Source organism: Myotis lucifugus, unplaced genomic scaffold, assembly GCF_000147115.1.
Source record: "Myotis lucifugus unplaced genomic scaffold, Myoluc2.0 scaffold_43, whole genome shotgun sequence".
In the NCBI taxonomy this organism is placed as follows: domain Eukaryota; kingdom Metazoa; phylum Chordata; class Mammalia; order Chiroptera; family Vespertilionidae; genus Myotis; species Myotis lucifugus.
The window spans coordinates 710,433-728,315 of record NW_005871091.1 but is presented as its reverse complement, the minus strand read 5'-3'; the positions used below and the strand labels follow the sequence as shown (position 1 = coordinate 728,315).

Below are 17,883 nucleotides of genomic sequence, written 5' to 3'. Positions count from 1 at the left end.
AAAGCCCACAAAGGGGTACACCAAGAGTGTCCACCTCAGGTAATTGGGGAGGCTGAGCCACTGGGCCCTATAGGACACCTAGCACAGAAAGCCACTCTATCAACACAGGGAAGCAGCCAAAATGCAGAGACAAAGAAACAGGTCACAAATGACAGAAATGGAGGAAAGCAAACTATTGGATATAGAGTTCAAAACCCATGGTTATAAGGTTTTTCAAGAATTTTCTAGAAACCACCAATAAATTTAGTGAGACCCTCCATAAATCTAGTGAGACCCTCAAGGATATGAAAAAGGACCAACTAGAAATTAAGCATACACTGACTGAAATAAAGAATATTATACAGAGATCCAACAGCAGACTAGAGGATCCCAAGAATAAAGTCAAAGATTTGAAATACGAAGAAGCAAAAAACACCCAACCGGAAAAACAAAAAGAAAAAAGAATCCAAAAATATGAAGATAGAGTAAGGAGCCTCTGGGACAACTTCAAGCGTACCAACATCTGAATTATGGGGGTGCCAGAAGAAGAGAGAAAGCAAGATATTGAAAACCTATTTGAAGAAATAATGACAGAAAACTTCCCCTACCTGGTGAAAGAAATAGACTTACAAGTCCAGGATGCGCAGAGAACCCCAAACAAAAGGAATCCAAAGAGGACCACACCAAGACACATCATAATTAAAATGCCAAGAGCAAAAGACAAAGAGAGAATCTTAAAAGCAGCAAGAGAAAAACAGTTACCTACAAGGGAGTACCCATACCACTGTCAGCTGGTTTCTCAACAGAAACCATGCAGGCGAGAAGGGAGTGGCAAGAAATATTCAAAGTGATGAATAGCAAGAACCTACAACCAAGATTACTGCACCCAGCAAAGCTATCATTCAGAATTGAAGGTCAGATAAAGAGCTTCACAGATAAGCAAAAGCTAAAGGAGTTCATCACCACCAAACGAGGATTATATGAAATGCTGAAAGGTATTCTTTAAGAAGAGGAAGAAGAAGAAAAAGGTAAAGATAAAAATTATGAACAACAAATACATATCTATCAACAAGTGAATCTAAAAATCAAGTGAATAAATAATCTGATGAATAGAATAAACTGGTGAATATAATAGAATCAGGGGCACAGAAAGGGAGTGGACTGACAATTCTTGGGGGGAAAGGGGTGTGGGGGGTGCGGGAAGAGACGAAAAAAATCGTACACCTATGGATGAGGACAGTTGGGGGGGGGTAAGGGCAGAGGGTGGGGTGGGAACTGGGTGGAGGGGAGCTATGGGGGGAAAAAAGAGGAACAACTGTAATAATCTGAACAATAAAGATTTAACTAAAAATTTTTTTAAAAAGGATATGCAGCCTTGACCAGTTTGGCTCAGTGGATAGAGCGTTGGCCTGCAAACTGAAGGGTCCCAGGTTCGATTCCGGTCAAGGGCATGTACCTTGGTTTCGGGCGCATCCCCAGTGGGGAGTGTGCAGGAGGCAGCTGAATTGATGTTTCTCTCTCATCGATGTTTCTAACTCTCTATCCCTCTCCTTCTCCCTTCCTCTCTGTAAAAAAATCTATAAAATATATATTTTTTTAAAAAGATATGCAAATTAAAACCACAAAAGGATCACTTCAAATGAAAATTAAGATCATGATAGCACCATATCACCACATACTTAATCAATTAAAATTAAAAATGACTATCAAATGTAGGCAAGGATGTGCAAGAAACTGGATCTCTCATGTATTACTGATAGGAATGTAAAATAACACTAGAAACAGTTTCATGGTTTTTAAAAAAACTAAACTACAGTATGCTGTACACCTGAAACTAATACAAAACAATATTAAATGTAAACTGCAATTGAAATTTTAAAAAAAACCTAATCATACATATCAATATCAAAAGATCATATGCTCAAAACAAAAACATGTTATATGATTATATTTATATAATATTCTCAAAATGATAAAATTATAGATTAAAAACAGACCAATGGTTGCCAGAGGGCAGAGATGGTTGTGGGGAGAATGGGTATATGATTATAAAAAGGTACCATTAGCCCTGACTAGTTTGGCTCAGTCGATGGAGCGTCGGCCTGCGGACTGAAGGGTCCAGGGTTCGATTCTGGTCAAGGGCATGTACCTTGGTTGCGGGCACATCCCCAATAGGGGGTGTGCAGGAGGCAGCTGATCAATGTTTCTAACTCTCTATCCCTCTCCCTTCCTCTCTGTAAAAAATCAATAAAAAATATAAAAAAATAAAAATAAAAAGGTACCATTAGGGAGATATTTGTGGTGATCAATCATTTCTATATCTTAATTGTGGTGACAGTTACATGAATCTACACAAGCAATGAGATGAAACAGAATTATGCAAAGACACTGAATCAATGTCAATATGCTTGTTTTGATAGTGTATTACAATTAAGACTAGAAGCCCGATGCACGAAATTCGGGTCCCTAGGCCTGGCTGGCAATCAGGGTCGATCTGTGGGGTGACTGGCAAGGCGATCGGGGGGCCCCCACTGGCATCTGCCTTGGCTGGCCTGGGGCCTGCGGGCTGGGGGCAGCTCCTGTGTTGAGCGTCTGTCCCCTGGTTGTCAGTGTGCATCATAGCGACCGGTTGTTCCACCGGTCATTCTGCCATTCAGTCGATTTGCATATTAGGCTTTTATTGTATAGGATGTAACCATCTTAATTGGGGGAAATGGTGAACAGTACACAATATCTCCCTATATAGTATCTTTACAACTTGCTGTGAAACTCTTATTTTTTTTTAAAATAAAAGTTAAAAACAGACACACACACACACACACACACACACACACACACACACACACAAGTATAATGGGATATATCATTCTGAGCCAGAGGATTCCTTGAGAGATTTCTTGCTATCCTAGAACAGTCATTACCATCACCTATGTTCAACTCTCAAGAGCAGAAAAGATTGATCAAGCTGTCAAATATCAAAGCTCATTCTCAGAGCTCATCCCTATCTTATACTATCACCTCTCACTGTCCTTCTATACAATGGTGGTCCATAGATAAGCAAAAAGTGTCTGAAAGGTAATTTCCATTATAGTATAGGAAGAGCAATGCAGACCTACGTAAAGTTAAGTACCTCTCTCCTAAGTCTGCTATAAGAGATCATCGTTTAAGAGATGGAAGATAAGCAGGATGAAAGAATTTTAAAAAAAAAAAGAAAGAAAAGCTTGTTGGATGAGTGACTATAGATGACCAAGAGAAGGAAATTGTTAAAAAGAGAGAGAAAAAAGACTGTACCACAGGTCAACAAATTACCATTATATAAAAGGCTTTAACAAGCCAAATAATAAAGACGACATGGGGGTGGGGGTGAGAGGGAAAGTGCATGAACAATGTTAGATCAACAGTCTCCTTAGAAACATGTCGTAAATTTACACAAGTACAGGAGTTGTTCTGTGGACATGTTAGCTCTCTGGCTAAGTCAACACACCAATCAGCTTCACTGCCTCAAGTATCAATTATTGAAGCTCTCTCCTGCTGAAGAATAATTAAATACACAGGGCCAACAAAGCAAAAGAATACTGTAATTAAGCAGCACAAATAAAGTGTTTCATTATCAAATTTGATGGGAAGTGGTTTTATTTAACATTAAAGTGAGATTATTAATATGATAAAAGGCAATCCACACAATTGAGAAATAGCCACTAAAATAACATGTAAGAAAGATTCTGAAAATAAACCATTAACTCATGGTTAAATTTCAGATCATACCTAAAATGGATATGAAACTCAAGAATAAGATCATTTGTCTTAGTCTATCAAGATACTGTAAGTATAAAAAAGAGATTATCAAAAATACTCCACAATTTTTTTCAAATAGATTTTTATTGAGTTCAGAGAGGAAGGTAGAGGGACAGAGAGATAGAAACATCAATGATGAGAGAAAATCACTGATTGGCTGCCTCCTGCATGTCCCCTACTAGGGGTCAAGCCCGCAACCCGGGCATGTGCCTTTGACTGGAATCGAAACAGGGACCCTTCATTCTGCAGGGTCAAATCAGCTAGGGCAATACTTCACAATTTTCCATGATCCTATAACTATCTTTTTTTTTAAGAAAAGTATCTTAAATACTGAAATTTCCATTATAAATTGAAGCCAAGATAGTTTGCCTCCTCTATAATTCTAGCAGATAGTCTAGTGAACCTTTGTGAACACTTCCAGAACAGAAAACATGTTCATCCTGCTGTTACTATGTTTTTCCATAAACAGAAATAAAAGTGATACTACATAGAGTTTCACCAAAATTGGTCTAATATTATAATAGATATGCAGAGTTTCCATTTAAAATAACTTCTTGTATACTGATACCTTGCAGGATAGGGATAAAATCCTTTTTTTTTTTTTCTTAAAGCTGGAGGGGAGCTGGTGAACAGAATGTTGATGTTCTGTCTACTTATTCTATGAATAACTGAGAAAGGTGTTGAAACCTATGACTAATTATTTATTTGGCTATTTCTTCTTTCACCCAAGACTGTATACAACTTGTCAGAAAAAAATGTCTTATTTTCTTAAGCAAGAACCCTTTCTTGAATGACAAATTCTGAAATCTAACTTAGTCTAAAAGGTGGATTCTCTTCAACTACTACTGCTCCTTGGCTGTTGATGCTATTGCTCCAACATGTCATCACTAGCAGTATAGCTGCTGAATGAAGTTCCGATCTGCAATAGCGACTGAGCAGAAACCAGTTAATCTGCCAGTATTTCCTCTGCATGTAAAGAAGAAAACTCTTCTCTGCTGTTAGTCCCAGCTACTGTGGCTCCTAACCTCCCAAAGTTATAGAGCTCTCATATTGTGTACATTCATTCATTCTCTCCCTCTCTCCACCGCTTCACATGCACAGACACATCCCCTACTGCCCAAATCACAACAAACATGTAGTGTCAGTGATTAGAATTAGTCTAAAGACCACCACCAGGTTCAATAATTCTCTAAAAAGCACTCTCGGAACCTAGCATATAGTTGTGTTCTAAGACTTATTACAGTGCAAGGAAACAAAGCAAAATCAGCAAAAGAGAAAGGCATATGGGGGAAGTCAGAGGAAACCAGGTATAAGCTTCTAAGAGTTCTCTCCCAGTGAACATGGGTTACACTTAACTCCTCCAGCAATGATTTGTGATAACACATGTGGAAACTGTATCTACTAGAAAAGGTCATTAGAGACTCACTACCCAGGGTTTTTATTGGGGGCTGGTCACAAAGACACTCCCTGCCAAGCATGTACCAAATTTCCAGACTCCTAGAAAGAAAGTATAAACCACACTATTTACACAGTCTAGGCACAATGAGCCACTCTTACTTATCATTGTAAAACTGTATTCCAACCAAGGGCCAACCTTATAAAGTTGTAAGCAGCCTTTCTAAGAACAGTCTCTAGCCTGATACATTAACTATTTTCTGCACTTGCCAAGCTCAAATGGCTAAGCTAGTCTTTATTTACTTATTTACTATTATTATTATTATTTTTTTGCAGCTCTCTGGTAAGATTGGAACCTAGACACACTTCTTTAGTTAAGATTCTATTTCCACAGTCATGCTGTTGCTGCTGCTGCTGCTGCTGCATTAGCAAAGGATTTGAAAGAGTAAAAAACTCAAGGCTCCCTGCTGCCTCCATAAAATCAGAGATAGGACACAGTGTTGCAAGGTTAAATGGCACAGCTTAATTAAGGAGTCACACCAGGATTCAAATCCTGGCTCTACTTCTTACTATGTGATGACTAAGTTACTTGCTATCTTTGTATCGCAGTTTCCACATCTGAAATGGGAAAAATACAAACATCTTCTCATAGTGTTGTTGTGAGGATTCCAGGCAAAAATATACATAAAGAACTTAACATATATTATTTAAAAGGAAGTTTCCCTCCTCTGTCTTAGTGTTCTATCTCAGGTGAACTGACAATTAGAATAACCAGTTTTATACCCAAGGTCATGATGCTACATTAGCAAAAGGTAAAGTACCAGAGTATACCATCAATTAACAGTGGAGAAAATGGACTTTATAATTAACTGTTATTTGGACAACTGGGTAGCCATTTGGAAAAATATAAAGTTGACTCCATTTCTCACGCCACACACTAGGATAAAACCCAAATAAATCAAGATCTAAATGAGAAATCTTAGAGGGAAGGTGGGAGTGGGTGGGTGGGAACAGATCAACCAAAGAACTTGTATGCATATATGCATAACCCATGGACACAGACAATAGGGGGGTGGAAGCCTGGGGTGGGGATGGCGGCGAGCAATAAGGGGCCAGTGGGAGAAAATGGGGACCTATGTAATACCTTCAACAATAAAGATTAAAAACAAAAGATCTAAATGTGAAAAATAATCATACAAGTATTAAGAAAACATCAGTGAGTTCCTTCATAACCTTGAATGGGAGAGCATATGACTCTAAATCTAGAGCTATACAACTACTACTACTACTACTACTGCTGCTGCTAACTTGAATTATCCAAAAATCAAACACCTACATGGCAGAACGTTTCATAAGCAAGTCAAATGACATACTGGGGAAAATATCTGCAATTCATTACAGAGGCCAACTTTCCCTCCCTAATTTATAAAAAGTTTCTAAAAGTTGAAAAGAAAAAGATAGCCGACAGAAAAATTAAAAATAAGAACCTGCATCCCAAAGACAAGGAATTTAAAATATCCCTTAAAGATATAAAAATATTCTCTATGTCACCCATAAAAAAAAATGCAACTAAAATGAGATAACATTTATCACCAATAAGCCTGGAAGAAAAACAAAAGTTCAACAGGATAATCTTGGCAAGAATTGTACTGCTTAAAATAGTACTAACCTAATGGAGGTGTATCTGTCATTATTTACCTAGAAACACCTTTCACCTTTGATATAGCAATCCCATGCTGGGACTCTACTTCCCAAATACAACAGCATATATGTAAAATGACAGATGAACACAATTATTCATAAGAAACTTTATTAGAATACTGGAAATTAACATAAGAGTCCATCAACAGAGGACCTAATAAATAACTTCTATAGCCACAAAATATTTTGCAGCTGTTAAAAATTAGAATGGGGGGGGGGGGGGTTTGAGGAAGATTCCTTATGTTTTAGTGAAAAAAATCCAAATGTAGACCAGTATATAGGGAGGGACAGAAGGAGAGAACAGATTACTGCTTTGTCTTTCAAAATGGAGAATCAAGAAATAATTTCATATTGACAAAATAAGCAATAAACTGTAAGTGTAGTATTTAAAGTTCAAAGATCTGTAATAATAAAAGCACAATATGCAAATTGACCGAACAGCAGAACGACAGACCAGTATAAATATGCTACCTTTTGTATTAGAATTGAAAGAAAAAAATACGTATATTTGCCTTTATTTGCATTAAAAAGGTACTAGACAGGTAAGCAAAAAAACTAATAAAATTGCTACCTGTGGGGGAATAACACTAGAAACAAAAGTTCCCTATATACATGTAGTTAAGTTTATTTTTTGTTAAATTACTTCTGTTCTTTTAACTTAATTTTATTTTTATCAAATACACATACTATAACACATCAAATGTTACAAAGGAGTTTACATGATAAAAGCAAGTCTCTCCACTCATATCCAAATCTTTACACAATTTAATTATCCAATGGTTATCTCCATAACCCAAATATATGCTTATAACACTACTTCTGAGTTATCAACTTTAAAAATAAACTAACCTCTAGTGTGAAAACTTTAAAATTTATCTCTTACACTTCCTTTTTTCTGTCCTGTTTGAAATATGTGCTGGCAATTTTAATTCTTATGTAACTACTAGAGGCTTGGTGCATGAAATTCATGTGTGTAGGGGGGGTGTTCCTAACCCCGGCCTGCGTCCTGTCGCAATCCGCGACCCCTCGGTAGGGTCCCTAGGCCTGGCCGGTGATCAGGGCTTATCAGGTCTTTCCTTCCCCGGGCTGCTGGCAGCTGGCCCCACCCCCCTGCCACCGGTCGCCTCCCTCTGTGGGCGACAGGCGTGGAGAGCAATCGCTTGCCTGGCCTGGGCCACCCTCTGAGGGGAGGATCGCTGGCGGCCCCGCCCACTCGCCACAGCATCGCTGGCCTGGGCCTCCCTCTGTGGGGCAATCGATTGCGGGGCCCCCAGATCGATCACCCCACAGAGGGAGGCCCCACCCACCTGCCACAGTGCTGCCAGCTGGGTGGCATGGGCCTCCCTCTGTGGCCACCAGCCAGGAGGCCCTGCCCACCCACCACAGTGCTGCAGGCTGGGTAGCCTGGGCCTCCCTCTTTGGGGCAACCGATGGGGGGGCTCCGCGATCAATCGCCCAGTAGAGGGAGGCCCTGCCCACCTGGCCGGGGCTCCACAATTGATCACCGCGCAGAGAATGGCCTGGGCCTCCCTCTTTGGGGCAATCAATTGCAGAGCCCCCATATTAATCACCCCGCAAAGGGTGGCCTGGGCCTCCCTCTGCGGGGCGGTCATGGAGTGATGGCAGGGCCCCCTGACCAATCGCATCGCACCCGCCTTGGCTGGCCTGGAGCCAGTGCATGTCACAGTGTGGTCATCCGGAAGGTCGTCCAGAGAGTCGTTCTGCTGTTCGGTCAATTTGCATATTATGCTTTTATTATTACAGATCTTTGAACTTTAAATACTATACTTACAGTTTATTGCTTATTTTGTCAATATGAAATTATTTCTTGATTCTCCATTTTGAAAGACAAAGCTATTAGTGCTAGTAATCTGTTCTCTCCTTCTGTCCCTCCCTCTGTTATTTTATTTTTTTATGGTTATTACAATCTGCCCTGCAACAGCAGTATTCTGGGCTTTGTCCATTCGTGTCCTGTCCAAAGGTTGACTCAAAGTGGAAAACTAATAAACATTTACATTGTTATCACTATGTAAGGAAATGTAACCCTGACATACTTCATTTTTTACTCTATGGTCTGTTACAACCTTAAGATCACTTGAAAAAGATTGTTCCTAGAATCAAGATCAAATGAGTTCTTTCAATTTCTTTGTTTGTATTGATTTTTAGAGAGAGGGAGAGTGGGAAACATTGATCAGTTGCCTCTTGTACATACCCCAATTGGGGACTGAATCCATCACCTGGATAGAAATCAAACCAGTGAGTGACCTTTCAGGTGAATGAGATGATGCTCAACAAACTGAGCCACCCTGGCCAGGGCTATACTCTTATCAATTTCTTAACATTATGCCACATTCTAACTAGGGTTAGACCATGATTTTCTTTTTTCAGTTTTGCTTCCCATGAGATTTGTAACTGCCTTTATTTTCCTCACATCATTGTCCTTTATTATGTCATCAAATTTTACCCAAAATCTTCATGACACCATTCACTGTACCTAGTCCCTATTTTTCTTCCCAAGATCTCCTTCCTAAAACCCTCTTTCCTCCTGTGTCAATCTGGAATGCTTTGTAGGCCTTCAGAACAGCTGTTAACTTGAGTCTTCTTTTCATTATTATTCTGGATTGGCTCAATTTTTTTTTTTGAAGTTCTGTCTTCCTTGTTCTTAGTTTACAGGAGTACATCCTTAAAACAACTACCTAAATGATGGTAAACAGAAAGTAAACGTTCTAGGGCTATGCATGTCTAAAAATTCTATCTTCATAATTTACCTTCATAATTAATCATTTGACTTAGCAAATAATTCTGCCATCAACCATCTGAGTGAGCTTGGAAGTAGATTTCGGCCTCAGAAGATGACTGCAACATCTCATCTACTAATACCTTGATAGCAGCCCTAGCCCCAGAGCCAGAGGACCCAGCTATGACAGGCCCATATTCCTGACTCACAGAAAACGTTAGATAAATCTTGACAATAATAAATGTTGTTTTAGGCTATAAAACAAAACAAAAAAAACTCAAGTCAAGAAAAACAAATTAAGCCCAACATAAACAGGAAGGAAATAATAAAGAGTGAAACCGATTAAACAGAAGAATCAACCAATACAGAAGTAAAACCAAAAATTGGCTTTTAAAAAGATCAGTAATATTAAAAAGCCTCTAACTAGACCAATGGGTGGTGGGGGGGAGGGAACCACACACATTATTAATATCAGGACTAAAAATATAGAATCATTCCAGATCCAAGGGAAATTAAAAGGATAGGAAATATTGTGAACTTTAAGCTAAAATATACAAATCTTAGCTAAAATATACAAATCTTGAAAGATCCAAATTCAACATCCATTCATGATACCCAAAAATAGCAAATGAGATATAGAAAAGAATTTTCTGAACCTGAAAAAAGGCATCTAAGAAAAATGTACAACTAACAAAGACTGACTACTTTCCCTTCAAAGCAGGAATGAGATTAAGGATGTTATCGCTATCAGCATTATACTGGAGGTCCTAAACATTACATTAAGACAAGAAATAAAATAACTCATTCAGATTGATAAGGAATAAATAAAATAATATTCATAGATGCATGATCATGTACATAAAAATTCTAAGGAATTAAAAAAACTAGTAACATAGCAATATCATAAGTTACAAAGTCAATATGCAATGTATTTTACATATTGACAATAAAATACCAGTTACATTAGCGAAGAAAAATGGGATGCATTTGTGTGCCCACCACCCAAAGGTTAACTTTGGGTGGTGGGCACAGAGTGCAATATACAGCTTTTGTATTGAGATGTAAACTTGAAACATATATGATCCTATTAACCACTGTCACCCCAATAAATTTTAAATACCTTAGCATATTATTCAAATTTCAGGAAACCAAAACAAAGAGAAAAGTCTTGGGGGGAAAAACCCACCTTATAGAGGAATATAGATAAGAAATTATAAATGTTTCTTTTTCTTTTTTTTTTTTTTAAAATATATTTTATTGATTTTTTACAGAGAGGAAAGGAGAGAGATAGTTAGAAACATCGATGAGAGAGAAACATCGATCAGCTGCCTCCCGCACATCTCCCACTGGGGATGAGCCCGCAACCGAGGTACATGCCCCTGACCGGAATCGAACCCGGGACCCCCCAGTCCGCAGGCCAACGCTCTATCCACTGAGCCAAACCGGTTTCGGCTAAATGTTTCTTTCTCATCAGAAACCATACAAGCAGCAAGAAAGAAAGTGGAGTGAAATATTTAAAGTTAATGTTAAGGGAGGAAAAAAAAACACCCCACCGACCTAGAATCTATATAAAAAGTGTCCTTCAAAAGTAAAGGAGGAATAAAGACTTTCTCAGACAAAAACCAAGGGAATTTATTGTCAGTAGATTCTGCAAGACACGTTTTAAAAAATTCCTTGGGGAGAAGCAAAATTATATAAATCAAAAACTTGGATCTACATAAGGAAAGAAAGACTGTTGGAAAAGAAATAAATGAAGGTAAAATAAAATTATTTTATACTTATTCCTAAATGATCTAATAGATAACTTCATCTAATGCAATAATATTAACAATGTATTTGGTGATTATTCCATATGATTACATATGATTAAGTAAAATGAAGAATAACAATGTCATAAAGGACAAGAAAAAGACAATACTCTAAAGTATTGTACCAATTAAAAAAAAATTACTGACATTTCTAAAAAAAAAGTATTGTACCTACACTACACACAAAGCAATATACTGTTATTTCTTGAAAGTGGACTTGAGTTGTAAATGTATATTGCAATCACCACTAAAAAATGCTTAAAGGAAGTATAATTAATATGCTAAGTGAGGATAAAAAAATCATATAAAATACTCAATGAAAACCAGAAGGCAAAAAAATAATAAGGGGAAGAAAATAAAAACAAGTCAATAAATAGGAAACAGCTATGTAAAAAGTAAATATTAATCCAACTAAATTAATCATACCCTGAAGTGTGGTCTAAATATATCAACTAAAAGACAGAGATTGTCAGAGTGGCTTAAAAAAGACCTAACTATATGTTATCTATAAGAAACCTACTTGAAAAGAATAGGCAAAAGACAACATTCACAAAAAAATGGTAAGTGAATGGCTAAAGATCACATGAAAGGGTGCAAGCACAAAAGGTCAACGCAAATTCCAGTTAAACCCACTAGAATGGCTAATGTAAAGACTGGCAATATCAAGTATGAGCAAGGATTCCAAACTCTTGACCCCTGAAAAGCAACATATGGAATCCACTCGTGGCACTGGCTACAACTATTTGTTTAGTCATTATATTCAGACAGCAAGTAGAGGAAGATAAATAACCGACTTTTTAAAAGACTTAAATTCACTAATTTTGGTTTATATCCTATATAATAAAAGGCTAATATGCAGATCGAACAGCGGAATGACAGGTTGCTATGACATGCACCGACCACCAGGGGGCAGATGCTCAACGCAGGAGCTACCCCCTGGTGGTCAGTGCATTCCCACAGGGAGAGTGCCGCTCAGCCAGAAGCCCTGAGCCGGGCTCACGGCTGGCAAGCGCAGCAGCAGTGGCAGGAGCCTCTCCCCCAAGAGCTCCCGGACTGTGAGAGGGCGCAGGCTGGGCTGAAGGACCCCCCCACTAGTGTACGAATTTTGTGCACCAGGCCTCTAGTAATCTAGATAAAATAAATATGAGTCTTATTGGCCTTCTACTTGGTAACTAAACTTTCTTGGATGGGATCCAAGGAAGCAGAACATCTTATGAGAAATCTCTCTATATATGAAATCTCTTGTATTCAAGGCACCATGCCTTAAACACAAATTTTCTGAACCTATTTTATAGTATTTAAGACTATAAAAGCATAGACTGCCTACTGAATCAACTAATCAACTTATCTTTTCTTCAGAGTAGGATCTGATCTTTGTTTTTAAAGTGCTTGCTGCAAAAACGGTAGTCAGAAATCCAAATCATGTATTCAAATCCAGTTCCTGTGCCTAACATTTTCTTTTAGTTATCATCAAAATATATTTTTCTCCACAAGAAAACAGGCATGACAATCCTTCAAGAATAATTCCTCAATCCAAATGATTGTTTTTAAAATGCCTCATGTATTCATTTTTACCAAACTCTAGAACAGGGGTGGGCAAACTTTTTGACTCGAGGGCCACAATGGGTTCTTAAACTGGACCGGAGGCCGGAACAAAAGCATGGATGGAGTGTTTGTGTGAACTAATATAAATTCAAAGTAAACATCATTACATAAAAGGGTACGGTCTTTTTTTTTTTTTTAGTTTTATTCATTTCAAACGGGCCGGATCCGGCCCGTGGGCCGGGCCGTAGTTTGCCCACGGCTGCTCTAGAATCATAAATTACATTTCTGATAAGACCAAAACAACATTCACTTTAAATATTCCTTCCTGCAGTTTCTAATCTCTATCACCCCTAAATGAGAAAATGACTTAAGTATATCAGAAAAAAACAAAGGGGGGTTGGGGGGAAACATCCCACCAAAAGAGGCTCCTCCATTTATTTTCAAGTTATAAAATATGCTCAAAATTTGCCAAAGCAAGTAATTCCACCAACTTCGAAAGATAATTTAAGCAAGAGTTCCCAATTATAATCTTGGACATACCATTGTTAATCTCAAATGCTGTATGCTGTACTTATGCTTATTTTTTAAGGTGTTTTAAGAATATAAATGTCACCAACAGACCCAATAAATGCAAATGGGGGAAGTGTGGAAACTGCTACAGCGAGAGAGATGATAGATAAAACGTAGTGTAACAATGTTATATAAGACACATATAATAAAACTATGAATTATTTCTTTCTATTTTCTATACTGATCTGAACTGTAAGTGGCTTCTAGAACCAAGTTCTCAACTCAGCTATACCAAACACCAGCTAAAGGGAACCTTAAAACGCCCATTTATATTGTAAAAGCCTCATGTTGTTGAACACTGCTGACTTGATTTATACTTTAGAACCCAATAAATGAGAAGACTTTGATAAAACTAAAATGACTTATAACTTAGAAGAAGCGTTACTGTGAAATATTAACTATCCAGCTCTCCTCCTTTAAGACAGAATCCTCATTACTGGCAGCTAGGTATAATGGGGGGTGGGGGTGGGCTGGAGAGCCAGGCTCTGGAGCCAGGAGGACATGGGTTTAAACTCTGGTGCACTATGCCTTGAATACAAATTTTCTGAACCTATTTTTTCATCTCTAAAATGGGAACATTAATACCTACCTTGAAGAACTGTTATAATAATTAGTAAAAATACATGTAAAGCAGCTGGCACATAGTAGAAATTGAAGAAACTACAGCTGCTGTTATAATTGTATTACTTATAAGCATACCCAAGAGAAGATATAAAAAAAGGACACGATAGCAAAATAAATCTGAACCTAGGTTACATTTAACTGGTAAAACAAAACAAAATAAACACACACTATGATAGTTCAAGTGAAACTTTGGGCTAGACTTTCTGTTCACATTTTAGATACACAAGATAATATTGTGGCCTCTCAATAAATATGTAAAATCCAAAAATAGCTATAAGAGCACTTAGTATGGAGCTAAGTGAAAATAAGAGATTATTATCAGACAATAAAACATATCATTTTATGAACAGGTGAGATGATTTCACCATTGGAAAAAAAATGCCAAAACTAAAATTTAAAAATGCTTATTAAAGGATAGTAAAAGATTCCTACCTTTAAACCGACTGCTATAAGATCTGTAACAACACTGTATGGAAAAAGTAAAAGAGAAAATGGAAAACAAAGTTAGAGAACAAGTTTTTAAAAGACAGATAATAAGATTAAAGAAAAAAAAAGAAAAAGCATTATAATAAAAATAATAAAAATAAGAATGCAATGAGTTGTGAAATGTTAATACAAAGAAAAGTGATGGGACAGCCTAGCAAAAGCATGATGTAAAAGCAAAGCTTCAATAGAAATGTAAGAAACAACTAATAAGTCAAATTCTCTTTTAGTATTTAGGAGAGTATAGTTGTGCTTTAATAAAATGATTATGTTTATCCATTTACCTCTTTTTAACAAGTCCAAACCAAAACTTAAAATCACCAAAGTTCATTCTCTTAAATCACTGGTATAAATGACCAGTCTAAAATTTTAAATGAAACAAAACCAGTAAGTGGATTTACAGAAATAGTAGCTATTTTGCAAATTTGTATATACCACCCAAAGAGCTCACCAAAATTCAGCTAAGATAGTCTCTCAGAACACATCAAATTTCAGATATCAAAATTTTCAAAGACTGGCTTTTAAATAAAATCTACCACATCAAATCTGTGTTGGAGGATCACTTGGTAAATTATATAATTGTCTAACCTCTATGATATACATCTGGAACGAATATATAATTTTAAGAATAGTAACAGTTAATTTAACTTAAAATAAATTGTATATTTAAATAAAAGTCAACTAGGAAAAAACTTTAAATATAAATTACCTCAAGAGGAAATGAACACACACACAGACACACACACAAGACAGTGGGATTTGAGGAGGAACTAGAAAGATGTTGACTGGTGGTTTGTTTTTTTCTAACTATTCAAAATAATGAAAAGAGACCCTTTTCAGGCTGTGGGAAAATGCAGAAATTTAATTAGCCTCCTGAAAGCCAAAATTCACTGTGTCAAAACCACATTCCTTAACACCAAGGTGTAAAAACCCCTATAAAGTTCTGCTGAACAAAAATCCATCTCTTCTAACTCCAAAGAAACTGTCTTCCCTTAAGTTTGTCTACATAGCTTTTAAAAGAAAACTGTAAGTTCTATATATTGTTAATAACACATAATATCATTACTTAATAAAAGTAAACAAATTTATGACTTTGGACTGTTTAATGATGCAAATTCAATTGTTTTAAACAATTACCATGTAGATTTATTTTTCCTTATAGACTTTTGAAAATTGAAATTCATTTGTCTAAATTTTAAATGTGATAAATAACTGATGTTTGTGCATAAAAAAAGACTATGTAATATACTGTGGTATAGATCCTGTTACAAAGTAAATCATGCACCTACTTGATCTCCCAAATAAACTTACCTTCCGGTACCTTATTGCCCTTATTTAAATCATTAAACTCATTCTTAGCTCTAAAATCGCATATAGAGTGAACAGAACTTAAAACACTGTCCAAAATAGTAAGCTTGCACTTCATGTTGTCCAAGAATTTAACAGCCAAAATGCATAACCCAAGAGTCCTCTATATTACCCTCTATTTTAAATTTTCCAATACAAAAACCTAACCTACTTTCATATCTCAAGTCAAACCGCTTTACAATTCACTATACATAATGAAATACTAATTTCACAGCCTTCCTAACTAAAACCAGTGGCATAATTACACAAAATAGCAAATTTTACATAATGAGTTTTCAACGAATCTCCCAGAGAAGCTTCAATTAAACAATAAAGTTTCAATTAAATTAAAAAAAAACACTTGAAAGAACATCCAACCATAAATGAAATGTAAAACTGAACTTTGTCTAATGTCTGTAGCAGCGTACAATATGCATTCAAATGAGTTAATCCAATATAGCATTTAGACTTACTATTACGAAAGTAGGATAAATGAAATCTAACGAAGGTAAAAACGGTTGTAAGATTCCACGGTCTTTACACAGCATGACAGCAATCTTCGACTATATGGCCACACGTACCCGGCTTTTACTGTTTCAAACAAGTTCTGCATATTCTACAACCGAGGGGTTTACAGAAATCGTATCATCAAAAGCACGTCAAAGTCCCAATAAAGCTTCGAATGCCTACATAAGTGATCTGCAGGTGCTAACAAGAGCTGGACATTTTTAAAAATTCTTGATGTACATATACTACGACCTTCAATTCACGAAGATCCTCACCCAGTTGTTTCCTTAAATAAATATTAAAATATCTGTCGGGTCCCACCCCATATCGCTGAATCCCCAAGAGAAATATTTATGTCGCTTATTCTAAATCTCTTGACTTTGATCACAGACCTCATTAACTTTTAGAGCGTTGGAAGGCTCCCCGGAAATGGCACTTATACAATATTTTGCATACATGGCAGGGGGATTCACGAAGTTTCCTGGGGGCGGGGGGAGGCGGCCACGGTTCTCCAAACGCCTGGTGTACAGCGATCGTTAACTCAGCTCCCGGCACAAGCCCGGGGACCTCGGCCGGTGCCCCCGCACGCCGAAACCCGCGTGGGGCCCTGGCTCCGGCAGCGGGTCGCCGCCCAGACGTGTACCGACGCGTGCACTTCGCCGTCCGCCTCCCCGCGGCCGCTCGCCTCCCCGCCAGGGGCAGCTCCGGCGCTCGCCCCACCTCGCCGGTAAACAGCAACTCCCCAAGCGGGAGGACGCCCGCCCCGAGCGCCGCCTCCGCCTCCCCCAGCGCCGCGCACCATTTTCAGAGAGGAAGTGTCGAGAGGCCGGGCAGGGCTCCCCGACCCTCGGCGCGGAGGCCAGCCCCCAACCCCCGGGCGGCTCCACCGGGCTCTCCTCCACTTCCCGGTGTGAGGGGCGGATGTTACGGGGGCGCCCCACGGGGGGGGAAGGCGAGGCGGTGGCGGACCGCCCCTCCGCAATCCGAGCTCCCCTAGGAGGCGCCCGGAAGCCCGGCCGTCGGGCTCGGCCGGGGCCGCTCCTCCGACCGCCGGTGCCGCACCCAGCTCCCCGGCCTCGGCGCGTCCGGACCTGAGCCGAAAGGAAGCGGGACAAGCGCAGCCCCGCACGACCGCCGCACCGCCGAGCACTTACCCATCCATGGCCAGACGGGGGAGCGCACAGTGCGGAGACTGCCGGGCTCACGGCGAGCGGAGGGAGGAAGCGGCAGCAGCGGGGCGGCTCCGGGGGACGGGCCAGCGGAGCCTGTCCACAGCCCCGGCGGGTCGGAGGTGGAAGGAGAGTGGGAAACAGGGGCGGAAACCAGGGACGCTCCCGCCACCGCCGCGCCCCCGCCTTCCCAACCCGCAAGCGCGTCCCCGCCTCGCCCCGC

At 38.9% G+C, this 17,883-nt stretch overlaps 1 protein-coding gene across 10 annotated transcripts in view; it reads right to left on the bottom strand.

Annotated features, from left to right (window-relative positions):
- PTBP3 (polypyrimidine tract binding protein 3) overlaps nt 1-17,830 on the bottom strand; it is a 75,394-nt gene extending 57,564 nt beyond the window's left edge. For 2 of the 10 annotated variants that reach the window (XM_006088019.3, XM_023753270.1), the window contains exons 1-2: nt 17,646-17,784; nt 14,587-14,620 (exon numbers count right to left, since the gene is read on the bottom strand). In XM_006088019.3, coding sequence (XP_006088081.1) covers nt 14,587-14,620; nt 17,646-17,653 — 42 coding nt within the window. In that variant the 5' untranslated portion in view covers nt 17,654-17,784. Of the gene's footprint in view, nt 1-9,638; nt 9,862-14,586; nt 14,621-16,457; nt 16,601-16,883; nt 17,135-17,645 lie in introns of those variants that run through there. The other 8 variants (XM_023753274.1, XM_023753271.1, XM_006088020.3 and 5 more) reach the window with 8 other exon arrangements.
- Nucleotides 17,831-17,883: the final 53 nt, after the last annotated feature.